Genomic DNA, 22,493 nt, shown 5'->3' with positions numbered 1-22,493 from the left:
CGCCTGAGCGCAGAGCCCCGCCCTCGTGTGGGGAGGTACCTCCTCGGACTTGAGCTGCAGCAGCTCGGCCTCCTGCTTGAGCTTGGCCTTCTCGCGCTCCAGCTCAGCAATGGCCTCCCGCAGGCGCTCAGCATCCTGGTCGCTCTGCTGCCGCTGGGTCTCGAGGGTCTGCACCAGCGTCACCTTCTCCTGCGTGGCAAGCTCTGTGCGGTGCAGCCTCTCGCCTATCTCCTCCGCCTGCTTCCGGAAGCGCTGGGCGTCCTCCTCGGCTCGCGCCTGTGCCCGGCTCATCTCAGCCACGCGCAGCCTAAGCCGTTCGGCCTCGGCACTCATCTCCAGCTGCCGCTGCCGTTCCGTCTCCAGGGTCCGCTGGAAGCCCTGTGTCTCCTGTGCCAGCTGCTGTGCCATCTGCTCCTTGTCCTCCTGCAGCCTCCGGGCCTGCTCCTGAGCCAGATCCTTCTGCTGCTGCAGCAGCTCCGCCTCTGCCTTGAGCCGAGTGGCCTCCTGAACCGCCTGCATCTTCTCTTTGAGCATCTTCTCTGCCAGGGAGCGCTGCTGGGCCAGGTCCTCCTCCGCCAGCTGCCGCAGCCGTGCAGCTTCCTGGGCCGCCACAGTCAGCCGCGCGGCCTCCTCCGCCACCTGCTTCATCTTCTCGGCCTCCTCCTGCAGGAGGCGCTGCGTGTTGTCCTTGTCCCGCAGAACGAGCGCGCGGTTCTCTGCCTCGATGCGGGCCTTGAGCTTGCCCAGCTCCTCCATCTGCACGCGCACAGAGAAGAGCTCCTCCTCCACCTGGCTGCGCTGGCGGGCAGCCTCCGTTACCTCCGCCTTCAGCCGCTGCAGCTCCTCGTCCAGGATGCTCTTCTGGTGGTCGGTCTCCTCCAGCTGCAGCCGCAGTGCCGTCAGCTCCTGCTCCACCTGCGCCTTCTGCCGCAGGGTCTGCTCAGCGAACTTCTTGTGCTTCTCCATCTCCGCGTCGGCAGCCTGCTTCTGCCGCAGAGCCGCCTGCTCCGCCTGGGCCCGCCGAGCTGCCTCCTGCTCAGCTTCCTTGCGCAGCTTCTCGGCGGCGGCCTGGGCCTGCGCCTGGGCCTGCGCCTGCTCCTCCGCGGACTGCTTCAGGCGCTCTGCCTCCTCCAGCTGCCGGCGGGACTGCGCCGCCTCGCGCTCGGCCCGCTCCCGCGCTTCCTCCGCCTCCTCCGCCGCCCGCCGGGCTGCCTCTGCCTCGCCGCGCAGCCGCTCCAGCACGCTCTGCTCCTGCTGGAGGGTCTGCTGTAGCTCCTGCTCCTTCTGCTGCACCGCGAAGGCGTGCGCCTTCTCCTCTGCCTGCAGCCGCTTCTGGGCGGCCTCCTGGGCCAGCTGCAGCTGCCGGGCGGACTCCTGCTCTGCACGCTCCCGCAGGCGCCGGGCCTCCTCCACTTTGGCCTTGAGTCGCTCCACCTCTTCCAGGGCAGCCTTCCGCTGCCGCGCGGCCTCCTCCTCCGCCGCCAGGCTCTTCTGCACGCGCTCCTCGGCCTCACGGCGCCGCCGCTCCTCCTCCGCCGCCAGCTGCCGCTGCCGCGCAGCCTCCTGCTCCGCCTGCTCCTTGCTGCGCAGCGTGTCCTCTGCGTTGCCGCGGATGCGGCCCAGCTCCAGCTCCAGCTCCGCCTTGCCGGCGGCCGCTTTCTCGAAGTTGGCCTTGAGGGCCAGAATCTCTTCTTCCACCTGCCGGCGCTGCCGCAGCGTGTCCTCCACCAGCCCCTTCTGCCGCTCCAGCTCGCTCTCCGAGGCCTTGCGCAGCTGCGCCAGCCGCTCCTCGATGTCGGCCTTGTGCTGGGCCGCCTGCTCCTCCAGCCGCCGCCGCTGGAAGGCTTCGTCCTCCGCCAGGCGCCGCAGGCGCTCGTTCTCCGCCTCCTTCTCCTTGAGCGCGATCTCCGCCTCAGTCTTGAGCCGCGTGGCCTCGCTGATGGCGGCCAGCTTCTCGGCGAGCACCCGCTCCGCCTCTGCCCGCTGCCGCGCCGCATCCTCCTCCGCCAGCTGCCGCTGCCGCTTGGCCTCCTCGGCCAGGGCGCGCAGGCGAGCGGCCTCCTCCGCCAGCTCGCGGAAGCGGCCGGCCTCGGCTTCCAGCCTTTGCTTGGACTTCTCGCTGGTGGAGCGCGACTCCTCCTCGGCCCGCGCCTTGCTGGCCAGCAGCACCTCCATCTCAGCCCTCACCTTGGCCAGCTCGGCCTCCAGCTCTTGACGCTTCTGCGTGGCCACAGCCGCCTCCTGCTGCAGCCGTGCCAGCTCCTCCTCTAGCAGCTGCCGCTGCTGCTCCCCCTGCTCCGTCTCAGCCCGCAGCCGGATCAGCTCCTGTTCCGCCGCCAGGCGCTGCTGCGCGGTGCCCTCTGCCAGCTGCCGTTGCTTCTCCAGCTCCTGCTCGGCTAGTTCCCGCTGCCGCACAGCCTGCTCCTCCGCCTTGCCGCGCCGCCGTGCCTCCCGCTCTGCCTCCTCCTTCTGCTTCTCTGCCTCAGCCTGTGCCAGGCTCTTCTGCTGCGCCACCTCCTCTGCTTGCAGCCGCAGCCGCAGCGCCTCGTTGGCCTTCAGCTGCCAGCGCTCCAGCTCGCGCTCGGCCTCCTCGCGGGCGCGCTCGGCCTCGGCCTGCTGCTGTGCGCGCCGAGTGGCTTCCTCCCGGAGTTGCGCCACGGTCACGTGCTCCTCCTTGAGGGTGCGCTCCAGCTGCGCCGTCTTCTCCACAAAGGATGCTTGCTTACTCTGCAGTTCGGCCTCGGCGCTGCGCTGGGCTGTCTCCAGGGCCACCTGCACCTGGCGCGCCCGTTCTGCCTCCGCCTGCCGCAGGCGCCGCTCTGCCTCCTCGGCCTGCAGCCGCAGCTCCTCCAGCGCCTGCAGAGCCCGCTGCTTCTCGCGAGCGGCCTCGGCCTCGGCCTTCACGCGCAGAGCCAGCTCGGCCTCCGCCTGCCGCTTGCGCTGGGTCTCATCTTGCACCTGCCGCCGCAAGCGCTCTGCCTCCTCCTGGGCCTGCCGCTTCTGCGCCTCGGCTTCCTCGGCCCGCGCACGCAGAGCCTGTAGTTCCCCCTCCGCGCCACCGCGCTGGCGCTCAGTCGCCTCCAGCTGGAGCCGCACCACGCGGATTTCCTCCTCGATTCGCAGCCGGCTGCGTTCAGCCGCCTCCACCTGCCTGGCCTTGGCCTGGATCTCCGCCTCCGAGCTCTGCCGCAGGTGCTGCAGCTCCTCCTGGATGCTGCGCTTCTGCTGCTGCGCGTCCACCGCCACCTCCTCGCGACGCGCCACCTCCTCCTGCATGCGCCGCTGGAGCTCCTGTGCCTCCCGCTCTGCCTGGGCCTTCGCCTGGGCGTGCGCCTCAGCCAGCTGCCGTTGCTTCTCCAGCGCGGCCTCCACCTCAGCCAGCCGCTCCCGCTCCTCTGCCCGCTGCTGCTCAGCCAGCCTCTGCGGCCGCGGCAGAGAGAGGGAGAGAATCAGAGAGAGCAGTGCTCACAGCCTGTGCTCCAGCACGGTTCACTCTGACAGCACGGTGCGGGGGGGGGGGGGGCGAGGGAAGACAGAGGTCAGAGCCCAGCCGAGGGAGAGCGCGTGCACCCGCCCAGGGCACTTGGCAGCGAGTGCGGCTTGGCCCGTGGTGCTCGCCAGCCCGGAGAAGGGGACCCAGGCGTTCTCCCCTCTTCCCGCAGACAGGTGACAGAGACGGACAAGGAGAGAGAGCAAAGCAGGAGGTTGGCAGGGTGCAGGCCCGCCCCACAGCCCCATCTGGGCACCGCTGGATGCCCCGCGGCCTGACTTCACGCAGGGGGGGGGTCCCCTCCCTGACCCAGCGGGCTGGGGTCAGGTGGCCAGCAGGTGACATCAGTGCAGATCCGAGCCACCTCAGAAGCTCTGATCAGAGGCTGCAGGCAGGCCAGATGGAGGGGTCACCCCGGAGGTAGGAGGAACACAACAGGTCAGTACCCTGCCTCACCCCAGCACCCAGGCACACCCTCCCAAACCCTCCAACCCAACGATCTCAAGTCCTTCCAGAGCCAGTGGCCGAGTGAAGAGGCCAACGCCGAAGCCCAAAGAGGAACACACGCAAGAGAGCCAGTGGGTGGGATGCCCACGGGGCACATGCCGACAGAGAAGAGAAGGAGGAGATGCCAGCCACCTTGGGGAGAGCAGTGCAGCGCCAGGCCGAGGTGGGGCAGGCCACGGGGGAGGAGAGCCTGGCGCAGGCTGTGCTGAAGGGAGAGTGCTGGCAGCACGGGCCAGGAGGGGTGGGGAGCGCTGGCTGCCTGGTCTCAGACGGCTCCCCAGGGGCTACATCTGCCACAGGGCAGGCAGCTGGAGGCCACCCCCCCCCCCCGCCCCCGCCGGCAGCCATACCTCCTCTTCCTCCATGCGCCGCAGCGTCTCGGTGATGAACTTGATGTACTGGCTTGTGAGCGTGGTCAGCTCACTGTAGCGGGTTCGCAGGTCCACGTACTGGGGGGACGGGAGGGCGGAGGCACCGAGTCAGCCCCGCCCTTGCCGCAAGCCTACCGGGCAGAGTGCAGCCCACCCGCTCTCCGCCCTCCGCCCACCCGCCTCACCTCCTGGATGACGCTCTCGGACCCGGACTGGACCTTGGGCTTCTTGGCCGGGGAGGCCACTGGCTCGAGCTGTGCCTTGTACGTGACCAGCTGGAGCTCGTAGTCCTACAGAGACAGACCGGTTGGGCGCCAGCTCTGCCCTGTCCACCGGGCCCTGGACCTGCCCCCAGGCTCCCCCCAGCATGGCCTGGGCTGGGGTCCCCTGAGGTCCCGGGCCCACCACGCACACGTCCCCTGGGACTCGAGGCCACACAGCCTCACCTTGATGGCGTTGATGTACTGCTTGGCGAACTTCTGGCACTCCTCCACCTTCTCCCCGTGGCGCTCGATCTCCTCCAGCAACGCCTGGGACGGCCGGGCGGTCAGCACCGCAGGGCGCACCCCACCCCGAGCCCCCCCTGCCCCCCCAGCCCAGGCCCACCTTCTCCTGCCGCAGCTGCTCACGCACGGCCTGGCTGTGGGCCAGCGGCACGGCCTGGATCTGCTCTTGCCGCCGCTTGGCGTCCTGCAGCCAGGCGCCCAGGGGGTCGGCGCTCTCACGGTAGTAACGCAGCTGGCGCCCCAGCTGCTCGAGCTCGCGTTGCCGCACGTCAGTCTGGACCAGCACGGCCTGCCAGCGCTCCAGCAGCTGGGTGACCCGCTCGCGCCAGCGCTCCACCTCCACGTCCCGCTCGCCGTGCCGCTGCTGCAGTCGCTCACCCACTTCCTGCGCTCCCCGAAGCTCGTCGCGCAGGGCGTCGAACACAGGCTGCTGTGCCTCTGCCTGGGCCCGAAGCTTCTGTGGACACCAGAGGAGAGGGCGCCATGTCAGGCCGAGGCCCCTGCCGCTGGCCCCCCGCGTCTTAGGGCCCTCGTGACAAGGCGCCAGCCTGGCAGCAGTACCTTCAGCGCAGCCTTGGTGGCCTCGAGCTCTGGGAGGGTGGCAGGCACAGTCTGGGCCTCCTTGAGGTGCTCCTCGTGGGCCCGGAGCACCTCCTCGGCCCCCTGCGTGCTGCGGATCACCAGGCTGATGGTCTTGAGCCTGAGGAAGAAGAGGGCTCAGCGCTGGGGCAGGGGTCGGGGGTGGGCTGGAGGAAGCCAGCCTAACGCAGTGCAACCAGGGACCTGGGGGCCAGCAGACCCCTGTGTCCACGGGCTTCGGGGAGAAAAACGGAGGTGCAGGCAGAAGGTGGTCAGGAACGTTTCGGACGCAGGTGGCCCCCGCTCCAGCCTCCGTCCTGGAGGGGGCTGAGCTGGCCAGAGAGCAGCGTGCGCCAAGGCACTGTGGGGTGGGGCTCCCCGCCAGTTTTCCGGCCTCAAGGGAGGGCACCTCGTGCCTGCTGTGACACTGCTCACGGATGGCAGGGGGCTGGGTGGAGAAAGCCTGCTAAGAGACTGCAACGGAGGCCAGGCCCTGCGGGTGGGCCAGGTGGGCCTGAGGGCGGAGGGCGGGTTTCCCTTGCAGCCATGTCCGCAGACACCCTGAAATGAACCTTGAGGACAGAAGAGGCGCCAGAGTCTGGGGGTGGGGAGGGGCCCGGGTGAGAACTCTGCATTTCCCGGTGCACGGGGCCGAGGCGGGCCTGCAGGGGAGACTGGGCCCTCAGCCGCCTCGCCCACCGCTCACCCCACCCACCTCGGAGGGCCTCATCTCCACCTCTGCCAAGACGCCCTCTGCCCCCCAGGGGCCGAGCCCTTGGTCCGACCCTGTGGGCCACCTCCCCTCGCAGCACTCCTCACCTGCCCCACCTGCCCACCGTGCGCCCTGGCCCCTCCCCTCTACCTGCACGCCCGGCACACCTGACACTCCCCTACCCCAGTTCCTGCGCCCCCAAGTCCTCCTCCCGTAGCCCCCAACCCCCGTCCTGTCATCAGGAAGTCCTACCTTTAAGGAAGGTCAGGACTGAATCCCTCCGGCCCCTCCACGACCCCCACCCTCGCCTGTGCCCGCCATCTCTAGGCCAGATCCCCCAACAGCCCCCGCGCCCCTGCCCCTCAGCCCGTTCTCGGCCAGCGCGCGGTGGCCTGCGCGCTCCTGCTCCCATGTCCCAGCCCTGGGGCTCCACATGCACTCACTTCTCCAGGTAAATGGCGGACAGGCTGCGGACCTGCTCCAACTTGCCCAGGGTCAGCTCCAGCTCCGAGCGCAGAGTGGGGGCAGCAGGGGATGGCTCGGGCAGGGCCAGGACCTTCTCGGCCTCAGCAGAGAGCCGGGCAACCCCCTTGCCTAGCCCCTCCACCTCCGCCTGCGCTTTCTGAGAAGACAAGGGAGGAGCAAGCTGATGCCACCAGCCCAGCACACAGCAGCCCTGGGGGCGGGCGGGCAGGGCGGGGCGGGGCCTGCCTGCTGCTCGGCGATGCGCTGGGCACATTCCCTCGCGGGCTCCTTGTCCAGCGGCAGCCGCAGGCGGTGCACCGTGCGTGTCTCACAAGCCTCCAGTTGCAGCCGGATGTCCTTGAGCTCTGAGATGCAGCGCTGACAGCGGGACTCCTCCTGCTCGCCTGGAGAACACATCCTGCTCACGCGCTGCCCAGCCCGGCCTCCCACCGCCCCACCCAGGCTGCCTGGGGCCTACCCTGCTCCAGGCTCTGCAGCAGCTGCTGGTAGTGGCGGCTGCAGGAGCCATACTCGCGCTCAGCCTGCAGCCGGTCCTCGGGCCCGAAGCCGCCAGCGTCTTGGCTGTCCCTCAGGAAGGCCTGGTAGTGCAGCTCCAGGCTGCGCAGGGCTTGGCGCTGTTCCTCGGGCTTCAGGGTGCGGAACTGTGGGTGGCACGCAGGCTGAGTGCAGGCTGCAGGCAGACGCCTCCAGCCCCACCCACCCAGCCGGCTGGAGGGGCTGGCGTACCGTGACCAGAGACCAGGAGCGGATGAGCTGCACGTCGCGGCTGAGGCTCTGCCATGCCAGAAGGCTCTTCATGTCTGTATGCAGCTGGTGCCACAAGGCGACCAAGGCCTGGTGCTGGGCCTCCAGCCTGGTGGGGCAGGGGCACGATCAGAGGCGTCTGGACACTGACCCAGTGCCACCCACTCAAGGCCCCAGCCCAGCCCCAGCCCCCACCTGGTGATGGCATCCTGGGCCTCCTGGTTGGGCGGGGGCACAAGGAAGCACACGGAGGGCACGGCGGCCTCACTGCCCGAGCTGCTGAGCACCTTCCAGTGGAAAGGCTGAGCGGGACCCACCATCTGGCACTCGTCACCCTTGTGCACGGTCACCTGAAGCAACCAGAGCTGTCACAGCATGGCCATGCCCACACCCCACCTCCTGAGCTCTCCTCGCATGGCCAGGCCCTCACCTCCACCTGCTTGTAGTCGCACACAGCCAGCAGCGGCACGTGGCCCCGCGTGGGGTGGGCTGGGTTGCGGGGCTTCAGCTGCACTATGGCCTTGGCCCGCTTGGCCAGGCCGGAGAGGTGCCCCCGGTACTCGTTCAGCTGGTCCTTCTCATCCTGCAGGGCAGGAGCGGGTCACAGACCATCCCCAGACATGAGTGCCCATGTGCTGGCACCCCAGCCAGGGGCTGGCCCTCAATAGGTCCCACTGACAGGACCGAGTGCCCTCCCCCTGGCCCGGGTCACACACTGTGTCCCCAGACAGGGCCCCCTCTTCCCTCCCCCATCTCTGCCGTAGAAAGTCACCCACCTCCTCTGGTCCAGCCATGAGGGACCAGAGCACATCAGGGACTGAGGCTGTGGTCAGCCTACCTGGAAGCCGCCTGTGCTGGGCCCACCCTCCCCCAGGGCAATGCTGCGGCCAACCCGGACCCCTGGGTGCTTTGCTGACCACAGCAGCCCCCAGCCAGCGGAGCCTTGCAGCCTCCCCTCATCCATCACTGCCAGCCCCAGGCACCCGGGCAGCACCCTCAGCTGCCTGTCCGTCCTCCTTAGCCCTCAGACTGCCCGCCCCAGACCCTGTCAGGTCAAGAGGCCAGGGGATCCACCTCCAGCAAAAGCGCCGACAGTGGTGCGGCCGACTCCGGCCTCTACTCACTCCAGGGGTTTCAAGGGTGGGGAGTTTATGCCAGCTCCGGCAAGCCACCTGCCCCACTCCAGGATCCCGCCACTGACTTCTCAGTTTGCCCACACCTCCAATCCCTGCTGCTCCTCTAGTCACAACCCCCTACTCCACGGGGACCTCTCCGAAGCGTGAGGGCCGCTCAGGGTCAGCCTCTCCGTGCGTTCTACCCCAGATCTGAGACCCCCACCACCTCTGCACCTGCCCGGCCTGCGCCACCCCATGAACCCAGGCCGTGAGGGCCAGTGCCGCAGAGTCTGCCTCTCACCAGGCTGCAGAGCCCCAGGTCCGGTGGAGGCCCGGGCGGTCGGCTCACCTGGGCGTCCTGCAGGAGGTCCTCAAGTCGCGTGACAGTGATGGAGCGGTCACAGGTGTACTTCCTGCGGAGCGTCTCCTGCAGCTTCCGCAGCTGCTCCTCAGCCTCCCGCACATCTGAGAAGAACTGGACCAGCAGGAAGAGGTCACGACAAGGATCCAGAGCCCCCCCGCCAGAGCTGCCTCCCCCCCCAATGGGCCGGAGGAGCCTGGGCCGAAGGACCCGGGAGGGGTCTGACAAGACATCAGTGGGCTGCAGCGCAGGATCCGTTATCTGCGCCTGCAGGGACAGAAGGAGGGGCTCCAAGAGGAGCCTGCGGCAGAGCCCGGCGGCGGGGAGCCCAGTTCTCACCTGGAAGTAGGCGGTGTTCTCCTTCAGATGCGCCTCGATGCAGCAGCACAGCTGAAGCATCCAGCTCCACTGCGTCTGCAGGGCGGCCTGGAAGGACTGCAGCAGAGGGCGGGCCGTCGTCAGGCCCCGCCCGCCGCCCCGGCCCCGCCCGCCGCCCTCGGCCCCGCCCACCCGCCGCCGCCACCGCCCTCGGCCCCGCCCACCTCCACCGTGGGCCGCGCCGGGTGGTCCTCGCGCAGCAGGCGGTCGCCGGTGCTCTGGATCTCCTTGATTTTCTTCTCCTTCAGCTCCAGCTCGCGCATCAGGGCCTGACAGGGAGGCAGGGTCTCAGGGGCAGCCTCGGGGCTGTGCCAGGGTCTGCCCGTCTCCCGCCACCCCGAGGGGCCCCTGCCTGGGGCGGGCGGTCGCGGAGGCCGGAGGCCGTCTCACCGAATAGGCCTCCTTCTTGGCGACCATGTTGGCGTTGCGCTCGCTCCAGTCAAAGGCCACCTCCTCTTCCTCCTTCTCGCTCAGCCACATCAGCTCCTTGGTGGCAGCCGCCACAAAGCCATGCAGGCTCTCCAGGGACCGGAGGCGGGCCTTGGAGGAGTTCTGTGGGCAGGCGGGGGGCTGTGTCAGCCGCTGCACCGCCGCCGCCGCCGCCGCCGCCGCCGCCCCCCGCCAGCCCCCCACTCACCAGCAGCTTGGCGTACTGCAGGTCCAGCCGACCCAGGCAGTCTCGGTAAGCGCCCCGGGTGGCCGGGGAGAGCTGGCCCTGTGGGCGATGAGGAGGGGTGAGGGTGCCGTGCCACGACCTGGCCCCTGCCCGCTGCCCGCCCCACAGGTGCCCACTCACCTCGTCGGCGCGTGCCCGCTCTATCTTGGCCCGGAACTCCTCGATGGACTGGTGCAGGCCACGGTGGCTGCCCAGCTGCGCCTCCACGCTGGGCAGGTCCACACCCCACTCAGCGCCATCCACCCGGCGCTGGTTCTCCTCCACCCAGGCCAGCAGTTCCTGAAGGTAGCGCAGGGAGGAGTCCTCCAGCTCCGGGTGCCTCGCTGCGCCCCGGAGACGCAGGTTGTACTCAGTGCGGATGGCCACCAGGCGTTCGTGCAGGCGGTACACCCTGCGGGCGGTGCGGGCAGCAGGACGGTCAGCGGGACTGGGCTGCCCCACCCGCCCCCGCAGCCCCGAGAGGGGCACGGCCCACCTGCGGTACATCTGCTCGCCCTGCGGGTGCCGCCCGTCCTTGAGCGTCTGCACGTCGTTGAAGAGCAGCCGGATCATGCCGTCCGCCTTGTCCAGGTCTCGCTCCACCTCGCTGGCCCGCTGCGGCGCCTTGCCTGCTGCCAGCAGCCGCACATCCTGGAAGGTGGTCGCCCCCGAATCTGAGCCCAGCCAGCCCCGCCTCCCGCCTGCCTGCACGGGTCTCCCCCACGGCCTCCTCTCCTCTGGGCCTGGCTCTCTTTGGGAAGCGGGATCAAGTCCAAAGGCCTCCTCGGGTCCCAGGAGCCAGAGGCCTCCCAGCCCGTCCTCCTCCATGGAACTCGGGAGAGTTGTCCCCGAGAGCTCCTGCCCAGGCCCACAGTCCTGCCCCTGCTAGGCCTCCCTACATCCCCCAGGCAGCAAGGTGGGCCTCATGCCCAGAAGCCACCTCTGCCCAAAGCTAGCGGTCAGAGCTGGCTGCTCACCAGGAGGGAGGAGCGGCCGAGCGGGCGTGGTGGTTCAGGCGCCTCCCTCCCCGCCTCCCCTCAGCCGGGGCCCCGCCCCTCACCGACTGCAGCAGGGCGTCGGCCTGGTTCAGCTGCTCCTCACACAGCCCGGCCTCCATCTGCAGTTTGCTCACAATCCGCTGAAGACACTCCAGTCTGCAGCCCAGAGCGCCCACGGGACCCGCCGTGAGTGGGGTCGGGCCGCCAGGCTCCCCGGCACTGACTGCAGCTCCCTCCGGCGCCCGGCCTCCCTGCCGGCCCTCGGCCACAGCTGAGCTGGCCCTGAGTGTGGGTTTCCCAGCCTGGGGGGGGGGATTTCCTCCCCAGGCAGTGACTCACCCTGGGTGGCTTCCCTGCCACGGCGGGGCCCCACCCGCCAGCTGCCTCACCCACCGCAGTGCCCGCCCACCTCTCGAACTCGCTCCGGAGCTGCTTCTCCCGCTCCAGGATGGCCACGTGCAGCTTGCCCCACTCCTTTTCCACGTCCAGCGGGTGGTAGCCAGGGGGCATCTTGAGCTGGCCTGCTTGCACCGCTCCCTGTGGGCAGGGCTGCTCTCAGGCCTGGGCCAGCAAGCCACCCGGGCCCCAGCCCGCACTACCTGGCTGGAACAGCCCTGGTTCCCGCTCGGTGGGGAGGCCAGGCTTGCTGGCGGGGCCCGCAGGCCTCCAGCTCCTGGGCAGCCCCCTCACCTCCAAGGTCTGGTAGATGCTCTTGGACCGGTTCTTGTCCGCCTCCTTGGCTGGGAGCTCCGTCTCCTTAAACTTCAGGAACTGGCACCACAGGACCTGTGGGCGTGAGGGGCGTCAGCAGCCACGCCTGGGCCCCCGCTGCCGGCGCGGGACCCTGGCGGAGCACTCGGCCCACCTCGACTTCCTCGAAGCTGGAGGGGAAGCGGCGCTCCTCAAAGGCGGCCGTGTGCTGCCGGACCCACTGCAGCAGCAGCAGCACCAGCTCCCGGTACTCCTGCCAGCGCAGCTGCAGCTCCTGGGGGCAGGAGGGGGGCCGTTAGGCGCTGCCGAGGCCCGGCTGCCCCACGCTGCCCGGGACCTGCCGGCCGGCACTCACGTTGGCCTTCACCCCGTCCTGCGCGTCAGGCACGCGGGGCATGGCGTCGTACAAGGACGAGACGTAGGTGATGATGGACTTCTCGTCGGGCTGCGGGACGTCCACATCTGCGGGGCAGGTGGGGCGGGTGAGCGGGGCCCTGGCGGGCTGCAGGGCAGAGGCGCGGGCCGAGGGGCAGCGGCACGTACCCTCGGGGTCCAGGAGCCGGGTCACCCCCAGGTCCCGCTCCGCCACAGAGAAGGCCTGGTCCAGGTTCTCCAGGTTGCTCTGACGATACACCTTGTTCATGTCGATGAGCATGGGCCTGCGGGTAACGGGGCGGGTGGGGCAGGCAGGCGGGGACGCAGGAGCAGCGCCGAGGCCCACTGGGCAGGGCAGCACGCCGGCAGACCCACAGCAGGTCCCGAGCGCACGGAACCCCTGCAACTGCCACTGGCCCCGGAAAAACCCCGGCCCCGCTCGTGCCCCGTCCTGCCCACACAGGCACCTTGGGCAGGTGCTGGGCCTGCTGGGCCTGCCCCCAGGAGCTCAAGGTCCCACAGAGGGCACAGGCCAGGGCGGGGTGCCAGTCAGCCTGGGCTCCCCACAGCCACCCTCCCCACACCCCAGGTCCTAGGTGGGAGCTGAGGTCCCCCAGGGGCAGACCCCACCAGGGTCCAGCTGCCCAGACCCCTTTGGGCGGCCACATGGGGGAGATGCTCACGGCTGGGAAAACCAGCAGCCCATGGTCCCCTGGCCTCCAGGAGGCCGGCAGTGCCTCGGGAAGAGCCCCAGAGCCAGGAAGGCTGTGGGTAGGGCTGGGCCTCCCTGCCCGCACCCTCCCCCAGGGAGGCGGGCTGGCACTGGGACCTGGCCCTGCGGGCAGCAGTTTCCCGAAAGCGGCAGGCGCCTTCTTGTCACATTCCTTGCCCCATCATGTTTGAAGTCGCCCAGCTGCGAGGCTTCAGGGGCGTCCCCAACCCACAAGCCCCTCGCTGGTCCCGGGCCGCATACTTGTGCCGGTGGATGATGGCGTTGAAGAGGCGGCCGTCGCGCCAGCTGGAGGTGAAGTTGTCACAGCGCAGGCCCTGGTAGCCCTCTACCATGCGCTGCGACCACAGCAGCAGCTTCTCCTTGGCCGTCATGTCCTCGGACTGTCCGCTCACCTGGATGTCTGAGATCTACACGGCGGGCAGGAGGCAGCCACTCAGGCACGGCCGCCCACCCGGCTGAGGCAGAGCGGGGCCCGCAGGGGCTCATGTCACATCAAGGGAGCTGCTGGGGCCTGCCACACCTCTGTAGCCACTCAAGGCAGCAGCAACCAGAGAATGTCACACTCCTAGCCCCCAGTGCTGCCAGGGTGGGTGCACAAATCACGCTGGTGGAGAGTGGGCCCAGAGCTCACCCCCGCCGGAAGCCCCAGGCCTAGATAAGGCTGTCACAAGGGGTGGAGGTGGGGGGCAGTGGGTCAGCCCCTCTCTGGCCGCGGGCCAGGGATGGGTCTCTGGGGGCTGGGCATGCAGGGCCACAGAACGGGCCCAGCCCTGCATGCCATCCCATCCTTCAGACCTGGGTCTGCCAGCCTCTCTGTTCCCCCGCCCGCCTCTCCCTAGCTGTCTGTCTGTCGGCCTGCTCGCCTGTGTGAGTCAGCTGCCGTGCCAGCCAGGCTCAGCCTGCCCAGCTCTCAGATTTGTGGCTTCCTGTGCGGCTGGGCAGGGTGTGGGTGAGTCAGCCAGTGTGGCGGGTGCCTCTCCAGAACCTTCCCTGGGGCAGAAGGCTGCGCCCGGGAGCAGAGAATGCATTCCTGTGCAGGGAGGCTCTGCGGGCCCTGCCCAGCCAGGCCAGAGGGGATGGGAGAGGCCTGGGCCTTCGGGCCGTGCAATCAGCTGGGGGCTGGGGCACAGGCGGCAGGACAGGCCTCAGCTCCCAGGCCGCAGCCTAGCGGGGAGGGGTGTGGCGAGGGTCCTAGGGCGGCCGCTCTACCTGGAAGTGCAGGATGATGGTCCAGATCAGGCCGAGGGTCAGCTTGGGGTTGCCGTCGGCAATGTCGTCATTCCTGATGTTGACCAGCTTCACCTGCGGGAACCGGCCGTCCTCAGTCCCGCCCACGAGCCGCGGGGCAAGGGGCCCGGGGGCCTGCGGCCGGGGGGCAGCCTCACCTGGCGGTGCCGGAGGTAGTCCAGGGCGATCTGGACGTTCTGTAGCTTGTGGAAGCGCATCCTCCCCTTCTCCCGGGGCTGTGGGGGCGGCACGGCCGGTCAGCATGCCCGCGGCACCGCGCCACGCGCCCCGCGGTGCAGCTCCCACCCTCCCTCGGACCCCGCAAGACGTCTATGGCAGCTGGACAGAGGGTCTTCCCCCGTGGGGGCAGCGGCCCCCTCCCCATCCCCGGTCCACCACTCCCCCCACCCCCCCCACCCCCGCTGGGAAAGCGGGCCACGGGCCCAGAGGCCAGGCCCAGCGGGTGCTTGGGAAGTCCGGCGGCCAGGCTGCGGGAAGGAAGGCGGGGGTGGGGAGGAGACAATGGCCGGGAAGCTGCTGGCGGAGGCCCGTGGCTTTGGGGAAAGGGGTCCTCCTGCCTGGCAGTGGCAGCCCGGGCGGGTCTCAGGCCCGGCCCCAGGCCACAGCGGGCAGGATGGGAGGGAGCTCGATACAGCGCCATCCACCTGCCCAAGCGCCAGGCACCGGGGCTGGGGCGGGGGGAGCCAGACGGGCCGCAAGCCCCGGTGAGCTGGGCTCCTGGTCTCAGGGAGCCCACGTGCCGCCAGGGCCGGCGGGCACCACCACTCACCAGGCGTGAGCTCCTGATTACGTCCCGCTCTCTTGGCTGCTCGGCCAGAGCAGGGCAAAGGGTAAAGGGCAGAGGTCAAAGTTCAGAGTCCAAGCAGCAGAGAAACCAAAGCAGAGCAGAGCACGAGGTTACTGTCAAGGCTCCGGCACGGAGGGCAGCAGGGCCGTGTGCCGCGGCGTGGGGGGCAGGGCCGCTCCAGGCCGGGCGACACTCTGGACCAGGAGGTGCGGTGGGGGCGAGGCCAGGCTGGACGCGGAGGGGGCACGTGGGACAGACCCAAGGAAGGAAGGCCGGCCGGGAGTGGGGGGACGGCGTGCACCTACCAGGCTGTCCCCCGAGAGCACCTCCAGGAGGGAGATGAGGTTGTGGCCGTCCCGGAGGTCTTCATACAGGTCGCTGATGTGCCTCTGGGCCTGGAAGCACAGGAGGGCGGGCGGGCTGCAGGTCTCCAGAGCCACCCACGGGCCCTGGGGGGGGCGAGTGGGCACCGACCCCGGAGGGCAAGAGGCGGGGGGGGGCCCAGAACACACCAGCCCCCGGGAGATACCTACCTCTGCCCTCCAGTGCTACAGAGAGACCGGGAGAGGCGAGGAGGAGGAGGAGGAGAGAGACAGGAGGCAGGAGGCGGCGCAGAGGAGGACGAAGAGCACAGAAAGAGCAGGTTTCAGAGGCGAAGGGGGAGCTCCCTGGCGGCCAGGGACGGCCGCGAGCAGGCGGGTGGCAGAAGGCGCGGCACCTGCGTTGGGGCTGGAGGGCCAGGGGCACCCTCCCTCACCCGCGCCCACCCGCGCCCCCACCAACCTTAATGAGGTGCTTGTTGACCCACTTGGTGAAGGTTTTCTTCTGCACACGGTCCCGCTCATCTGGAGGAAACAAGGCCAGGTGACCTGGAGCCTGGCAGAAGCCCCAGGAGCCCTCCGGAGGTGACCACCCTGCAGCCCCCGCGGCTGGTGCCTGAAGGACACCCGGAGACCCAGGCCCCAGTCGGCCAGGCCCTGGAGGGGCAGGGCTGGGATGCAAGGTGCCGCTCCACTCCCTGGAGCTGGCAGCCGCGCCCGGGCCGCAGGTCCCAGCCTGCCCCACCCCCACGCAGGCCGCCTCTGGGGCTGAGCAGAGGTTCCAGGCTGGGACCCAGGACTGGGCAGGGATGTGGTGAGGGGGGAGCTCTGTCCTGCCAACAGGGCAGCGGGCCTTTCCCAGGCCCCAGAGGCCACTGGCAGCTTCCCTGTGCTGGGCATCGCCCGCTGCCCCAACCCTCCACCCTGGCAACTCTGCACTTGGGTCAGGACACAGCACACTGCCCATGGCCCCCGTACCTCCCAAACCCAGACCCTTGGTCTGGGCCCCACCGCTACTGGGGCCAGGCCTCCTGCCTCAGAACGTGGGTCCCCCCTGCCCCGCATCCGGCCTGTCCACAGGAGTGCCTGCTACCTTTCTTGCCCTCTGAAGCCCTGAGCACAGCCAGGTAGAGGTTGTCCTCGGAGCTAGTTCTCTTCTGACCCAGGCCCTCGGGCTCGGGCACACGGAGCCGGTGCTGGGACATGCTGCCGCCCCGCCCTTCGGCGCTTGCTCGGTCCCTCAGCCCCCAGGTGCTGCGCGCTCTGTGCCCCTCGCACAGGCCGCTGAAGCTGGCAGCTCAGCACTCGCACTCGTGCTCAGCTCAGCTGCGAGCGGAGTCGAGCGGAGTCGGTGTGGCCACTCCCTGCTGCTGGTCTCCCCGGCGCTGTCCCCGCCCCGCCCCGCCCCGCACCCCCCCCCCCCGCCTCCCCCAGAGGGAGGTCCCGGTGGCGCGGGAAGGAGGAAGGCACCCCTCCCCCACGGCCACACCCACGGCCACCAGAAACAGGAAACCCCGGGGTTTCCGCACCCGCCAGGCCTGCTGCAGCTCCTGGAGGGACGGGGTGCAAGGGGCCCTGGCACCCTGCACTGCACACAGACTGGTGCCAGGACCGCAGAGAACCACACGCCATCCCCGTGGCCCCTCTGGAGAAGGCCCGGGCACAGGGAGGGGTGCCTGAGTGTGGCTGGGCCCAGGGAGCCCTGAGCCGGGCCTCAGCCTGCCCACCCCACCTGCCGGAGGGGCTCTAAGTAGGACCCCGAGCTGAATGCCACCTGGCTTGAGGGCCGGTGGCTCATCCTTGCCCTGAAGCCCCCAGATGACCCCTCCTCACAAGCCAACACGCCCTAAGCCTGTCCTGCCCCCACTAGGCTCTAGGCTCTGCTATGCCCCGAGGTCCAGTGCTGGGCTGGCCCTTCCCGAGCTGCCCACCAGGCAGGTCCCAGAGCCGTGCCCCATCCGGGGGCAGCACGCACGGCAGGGCAGGAGGGGGCACATAGCTGAGCGCTGACTCACCAGGCAGGACCGCCCAGCCCTGAGCTGCAGGAACTCTGCCCCACGTTGGGGGTGGGGGGCGCTGGGGCCAGTGGGGGGCACCCCGAGGGGGCCAGTGAGTCAGGCACGGGGAGGGGTCCAGGCATGGTGACTCACAGGAGGGGAAGCCGCACCTGGGGCGGTGGGGGCAGGAGGGTGGGGGGCTGTTTGCAGTTGGGTGGGGCGCACAGATAGCAGCTATTCTGGGTTGTAAAGGTGGAGAGACAAAGGGCACAGGGGCGCGCCTGGTTCCCTCTGGTCTTGGACACGGCTGCCCAGGCCGCCTGGGAACTGCAGGAAAGAATGCACCACCAACCACAGGAGTTTCCAGTCAGAATCTGGCTTGATGTGATCCAGCTGTGAGCCGCCCCCCCCCACCCCCAGCCTGCAGGCCACGTTCCGGGAAAAGCTCACCCACCCCCATCCCTGCTGCCCCTCTATGGCCACGGGAGGGCGCCCAAACCCCATGGGCTTCAGGGGTGCCCAAGCTGGGAGCTGGCTGCACCCCTCCCAGGGGCACAGGCTAACTCACAGGCTCTGCCAGATGTCGGACCCCCTGCCCACCTCTGGAGAGCCCCTGGGGCCCAAACCCAGACTCTGACCTTGCTCTCAACACCCCCCACGAGACCCCCTCCAGACAGCTCTCTGCTCCCCTGGCACTCCGGAACCCCAGCTCTGATGCTGGGCTGGCCAGCGCCCAGGGCGGTACACCCAGGAAGCCTCGTCCCAGCACACCCACCTGCCCTCCCCCAGCCCCCTTCATTGGACCCCTCACACCAGCAGGAGCCGCTGCATATACAGGCTGAGCGGTCCAGCAGTCGCTGGGGAGGTCCAGCAGTCGCTGGGGAGCGGGGTCCCTGCCTGCAGGGGTTGGGGTGTCACTTTGCTGAGGGGCACAGACACCAGAGGCCCCAGGGAATGAGCTGGGAGCGTGCAGCAGTGGACCCAGGAGAAGCAGGAAACTTGAAGCACCAGGGCCTGATGTCCAAGACTTAAGTGAGCCCCCCGCCCAAACCCCTTCTCCAGCTTCCTCTGTGCGGGAAGGAGCCTCCAAGGATGCTGTCTCATGGTCGTGGTCGGGGTCAGGGTCTCCCCTGGGGTCCCTCCTGCCTCTGGGGCCTCTTACTCCCGAGGTTCCCCCCGCCCAGGGGCCTCAGAGCTCACCCTCTTCCCCCACCTCCCAGTGTGGACCCTCCCGTGCACCGACAGACAACCCCCCTCCCCAGGCAGCCCTGGCGCCCCCAGCAGGCCGTGCTGCGGCACACTTCAGCTGGCCCTGCCTGCCCAGCACTGCTGCTCCTGCACAGGTGCCTGACCCCCGTCCTGCCCAGGGCAGCTGTCCCTCTGCCTCCAGTCCAATGTCGCCTAGAGCTGCCCATAGCTCTCTGAAGAGAGTCGCTGCCCCTTTTAAGACGTGCATACAAAGGCTGGTGGTCCCACCACCGGCGAACGCGACCCTGGGATGGGAAGCCTCCCGGCGGAGAGGAGTACCCGCCCCCGCCCAGGGCAGCCCCGCCCTCGGCACCTCCCTCTCTGCCCCGCAGCCCAGAAACTGAGGCCAAAACTCAAGCCGGCCCCGCCCACCACCCCCTCCCCCTCTCCGGAGGGAACAAAGGGGCAGAGGGGACCTCAGCCCGCCTTCCTCCCCAGGTGTTTCCGGAACATGCCTGGGGGCGGGGCTGTACCTGGGAGGAGCGCCACCCCCGGCCCAGCCCGGGCGGCCCCCCCCAGGGGAGCCCCCTCCGGAGCCACGGCCCCTGCAGCCGCACCCACCTACGCAGCACAGCTGCCGGTAGAGGTAGCCCCGGCGGGCCTGCTCGCAGCCCCCGTCCAGCCAGCAGGGCCGCTCCAGCACAACCCCCTGCGCTGCGAAGGCTACTCCCGCCCCCCGGGAGCCGGGAGCCGCCATGAGCCCGAGCGCCGGGGGTCGCCCGCCCACGAGGACAGCAAACAGGGCAGTGCCGTCTGCTCCTCAGCCCACGCCGCCAGGCCGCTCTGCCCTCGACGCCCTCCCCCGCTGCGGGCGCCTGGCCCAGACGCGGAGAACCTGCCCCGAGGGCGCCCCGCCCAATGTGGGCCTGGAAGCCGCGCCCCTGCTTGGAGGGGAGGACTCGGCTTGGCCTGGAGAACCGGGGGCAGGGAGAGGCTGCCCTCCAGGACAAAGAGGCCTGGGAACAGCCCGGACCGCCGTTCCCCTGGACAACGCCCCCAGCAGGATTCCCAGGAGAGGCCGGGGGCGCGCAAGGAGCCCGCGGGGGGGGGGGGGGGGTTGAGAACAGCCGAGAACAGGAGGCGCCAAAGCCCCAGAGGGCACCGGGGGCAAGGGGCAGGCCAGGCCAGCGTCTGACAGGGAACCCCTCCCCACGTGGGGACAGGGGACAAAAGCAGGCCGAGGGAGGGAAGCCAAATGGGGGGGGGGTGCAGCCCTGGCGGGAGCGTTTTCACTAACCAGCCCTGCAGCTGAGTCACCAGCTGCTCCCCAGCCCCCAAACCACGCCTCAAGTCCAGAAGCCCCATCCTGACTCAGACCTCCATCCGACAGGCCCACGCGCCCAGGCTAAGACCTAGGCAGCCCCACTGAGGGCAAGCCCCCCACCCTACTGTATGCCCTGAGCAGGCCTAGACACAGCCTGCCTGTCCCTGGTGGTGGGGGAAGGGGCATTCCGGTGTCCAGAACCTTGATCCCCATGCCACCACCCGCTCCAGCTCGTTCCCTCGGCCCCACCAGTCTCCAAGGCCTCTAGCCCAGAGTGGGTGGGTGATCTGAGCAGGAGGAGGGCAGAGCACAGCCTGGTGGCCTGTCCCGAGGTGTTCCCAGGCCCTCGCCAAGGGCACTCAGGCACCTGCCTCACAGCTGTGAAGCCTGACCTCCCACGAGGCCGAGAGGCCCTGCCCAGGCCCCGCCCACCTCGGTGCCACGGGAGCTCTCCCAAGACGCAGCCCAGGACACCAGCCCTGCACCTGCCAGGGGCGGTTTCTGTGTTAACAGTCACCTGTGCTCACCCTGTCCTGAGAGCTAGGAAGGGGTCGCCCTTCCGGACTGGACTGGACGCTCCTATGCTGCCCACGTGGCCCGCTCTGCCCCCACTGTCCAGAGCAGCCTCCCCTTCACCCCCTGCCAGTAGGGTGCCTCGGGGCCCTGCCTCCGGGAAGCCGGCAGGGTCTTTGGCTCAGGGTGGGAGGCTGGGGGCAGGGGCAACGGGGTTTTCAGACCACGTGCAGGTTCTGGACTGGGGACAGGAAGGGCGGGCACAGGGAAATGCAGGGGCGGGAGGGAGGCGGCCCCTTGCCCGCCCCGCCCTAGGCCCCCCGACTTGGGTGGCGGCCAGTGACTGCAGCCCCAGGCGCTAGCCACCAGTGGCCTTACCTTGCTCATCCTGCACCCGCCGGCGGCCCCTGCGCCAGTGCCACACAGCAGCCAAGGTGACAACGTGGCCCACGACCACCAGGGAAGGAAACAGGCTGCCCGAGGGCTCCATGGCTCCGGGGCCGCTCGCGTGCGGGCCGGGCAGGCAGAGCTGCCTTCCGACTGCGCGCGGGCCGGGCAGCCCCCTCCCGCCAGGCGTGGAGGCCGGGACCGCCCCGCCTGCCACACGCCCCACCACTCGGCCTGTCCGGCGCCCCGGAGGCCAGCCCGCCGCCGCCGCCGCACCGCTGCACCAACTGCGCTCCCGCCCGCCCCGCTCCCTCCGCCTTCGGCGGCTCGCGCTCCCCACCCTCCCGCGGCGGCGTCGGCTCAGCTGTCCTGGAGCAGAGCTGTCACGCTCAAGGTTAGCGGGAGCCTTAACCCCTGCTTGCCCGCGGCCCCACCCGCCAGGAGGAGGCGCCTGCGGGGAAGACGGCCAAACCGCAGCCCCCCCAGCACAGCCTGGGCCCTGGGCGGCCTCAGCTCCGTCCCCCCACGCCACCCCCACCAGGACGGTGACCGTGGTGCCCAAGCACCCCGTTCTGCCTCCAAGGGTGCCCCCTGGTGACAGCTGCCAGGTGCCCCAGCCCACACGGGCCTCTGCGCTCACAGCTGACCCAACCCCTCTCAAAGACCAGCGGCCAAGAGTCCCGAAGCCCCCCTGTGGGACAGCGGAGGGGAGGGGAGAAGGACACAAGGACAGAGCCCTTGTCCCCAGCCCCAGCTGGGCTCTCACAAGCTGTCAGAGGCCGCCCCACCTACCAGGCACAATCTTCATGGGGGCAGCGGCAGGAGCCCTCGGCCGACAGGGAGTGGGTGCAGGGTGTGGGGAGGGTCACAGGCCCCTTGGAGGTGGAGGCGGCAGCGAGCCCGAGCAGTGGCAGCGGCGGTGCCGTGGAGGAGGGCACGGCTGTCCGCTGTCAGCAGCAGTGCCTGTGTCCGTGGGGGAGGGGGGTGGGCAGGGGGCCCGGGGGATATAAATATCCCAGGAGGGTAAGCAAGGCCCGTCATTTGTCCAGACTTAGAACATGACGTGCAGAGCGAGGGCACCGGGACCCACAGCCTGCGCTGGAGCCCAGTCTGCCTGGGTGGCGCCACCCACCACCACCACCCCCCGGGCTCCCATGGGCGATTCTAATAATAAGGAGCCTCCAGGTGACAGCGTCCACCTCGGATCAAGGCCGAGCACTGGCACTCAGACCACAGGGGCTGGTGGCCCTACGTGAAGGGACGCAGCCCCACCCTGCTCGCCCTACGGGGTGTGGAAGGAGTAGGGGGTGCTTGGAAAGGCGGCTGGGACAAGGGGTCCCCATACAAGTCACCGAACGCAATGCCCGCCTCGAGGGATGGAACAGCCTCCCCAAAGTCAACCTTGGCCCCGAGACCCAGGCGGCCCCCCGCTCAGGCCGGGCCTCCCCACCCCAGAACCCCAGTCAGGCCCACGTCACATCCTGGACTGCCCGGGGCCCCTGTGTCCTCAGGAAACAGGACGTGGGGAGGGTCACGATTCCTGCCCCCCTCCTCCAGTGGCCTGGACCCCACGGGCCCTACAGACAGAGAATTGCCATTTAGGGTTTTTACATCCCTCTATGTTTATCCCACTAGTTGTTTGTGTGTGTTTGCTTTGTCTTTTTATGGTCGCACCCATGTCATATGGAAGTTTCCAGGCTAGGGGTCAAGTCGGAACTGCAGCTGCCAGCCTGCACATAGCTCATGGCAACAGCGGATGCCTAACGCACTGAGCAGGGCCAGGGATCGGACCTGAATCCTCACCGACACTACGTCGGGTTCGTCACCCGCTGAACCACACCGGGAACTCCCCGGTATATCGCACGGTGTGTCAGGCACCGTTCCCTCTTCATTCTCGCAGAGCGCTGGGAAGTAAGCCCTGTGCTCCTGCTGCATCCTACAGAGGAGGAGACCGCGGCCCAGAAGGAGTGAGAAGCTAACCCTCCGTCACGCACAGGCTGTGACGTCA

At 69.5% G+C, this 22,493-nt stretch overlaps 1 protein-coding gene across 31 annotated transcripts in view; it reads right to left on the bottom strand.

The window, feature by feature from the left end:
* The window catches only part of PLEC (plectin), a 57,501-nt gene that overhangs the window by 7,452 nt on the left and 27,556 nt on the right, over nt 1–22,493 (bottom strand). For 7 of the 31 annotated variants that reach the window (XM_021090372.2, XM_021090373.2, XM_085021313.1 and 4 more), the window contains 32 exons: nt 15,540–15,601; nt 15,290–15,304; nt 15,062–15,151; nt 14,739–14,774; nt 14,107–14,184; nt 13,931–14,023; nt 12,962–13,128; nt 12,157–12,272; nt 11,969–12,075; nt 11,768–11,887; nt 11,593–11,688; nt 11,312–11,439; nt 10,965–11,058; nt 10,401–10,555; nt 10,046–10,316; nt 9,887–9,964; nt 9,640–9,801; nt 9,414–9,518; nt 9,211–9,306; nt 8,860–8,985; nt 7,826–7,978; nt 7,591–7,745; nt 7,378–7,504; nt 7,109–7,292; nt 6,877–7,034; nt 6,609–6,787; nt 5,436–5,574; nt 4,975–5,331; nt 4,815–4,898; nt 4,554–4,658; nt 4,348–4,446; nt 40–3,420 (listed from right to left, as the gene is read on the bottom strand). In XM_021090372.2, coding sequence (XP_020946031.2) covers nt 40–3,420; nt 4,348–4,446; nt 4,554–4,658; nt 4,815–4,898; nt 4,975–5,331; nt 5,436–5,574; nt 6,609–6,787; nt 6,877–7,034; nt 7,109–7,292; nt 7,378–7,504; nt 7,591–7,745; nt 7,826–7,978; nt 8,860–8,985; nt 9,211–9,306; nt 9,414–9,518; nt 9,640–9,801; nt 9,887–9,964; nt 10,046–10,316; nt 10,401–10,555; nt 10,965–11,058; nt 11,312–11,439; nt 11,593–11,688; nt 11,768–11,887; nt 11,969–12,075; nt 12,157–12,272; nt 12,962–13,128; nt 13,931–14,023; nt 14,107–14,184; nt 14,739–14,774; nt 15,062–15,151; nt 15,290–15,304; nt 15,540–15,601 — 7,316 coding nt within the window. Of the gene's footprint in view, nt 1–39; nt 3,421–4,347; nt 4,447–4,553; nt 4,659–4,814; nt 4,899–4,974; nt 5,332–5,435; nt 5,575–6,608; nt 6,788–6,876; nt 7,035–7,108; nt 7,293–7,377; nt 7,505–7,590; nt 7,746–7,825; nt 7,979–8,859; nt 8,986–9,210; nt 9,307–9,413; nt 9,519–9,639; nt 9,802–9,886; nt 9,965–10,045; nt 10,317–10,400; nt 10,556–10,964; nt 11,059–11,311; nt 11,440–11,592; nt 11,689–11,767; nt 11,888–11,968; nt 12,076–12,156; nt 12,273–12,961; nt 13,129–13,930; nt 14,024–14,106; nt 14,185–14,738; nt 14,775–15,061; nt 15,152–15,289; nt 15,305–15,539; nt 15,602–16,169; nt 16,441–18,882; nt 19,148–20,476; nt 20,781–21,277; nt 21,410–22,493 lie in introns of those variants that run through there. The other 24 variants (XM_085021314.1, XM_085021315.1, XM_021090388.2 and 21 more) reach the window with 18 other exon arrangements.

Source organism: Sus scrofa, chromosome 4 (genome assembly GCF_054392235.1).
Source record: "Sus scrofa isolate SSC_HxYL_T2T_F1_AM1 chromosome 4, Sscrofa_HxYL_maternal_Yorkshire_Landrace_v2.0, whole genome shotgun sequence".
Classification (NCBI taxonomy): Eukaryota; Metazoa; Chordata; class Mammalia; order Artiodactyla; family Suidae; genus Sus; species Sus scrofa.
Note: the sequence above shows the minus strand (reverse complement) of the source record. Positions and strands in the feature narration are given on the sequence as shown.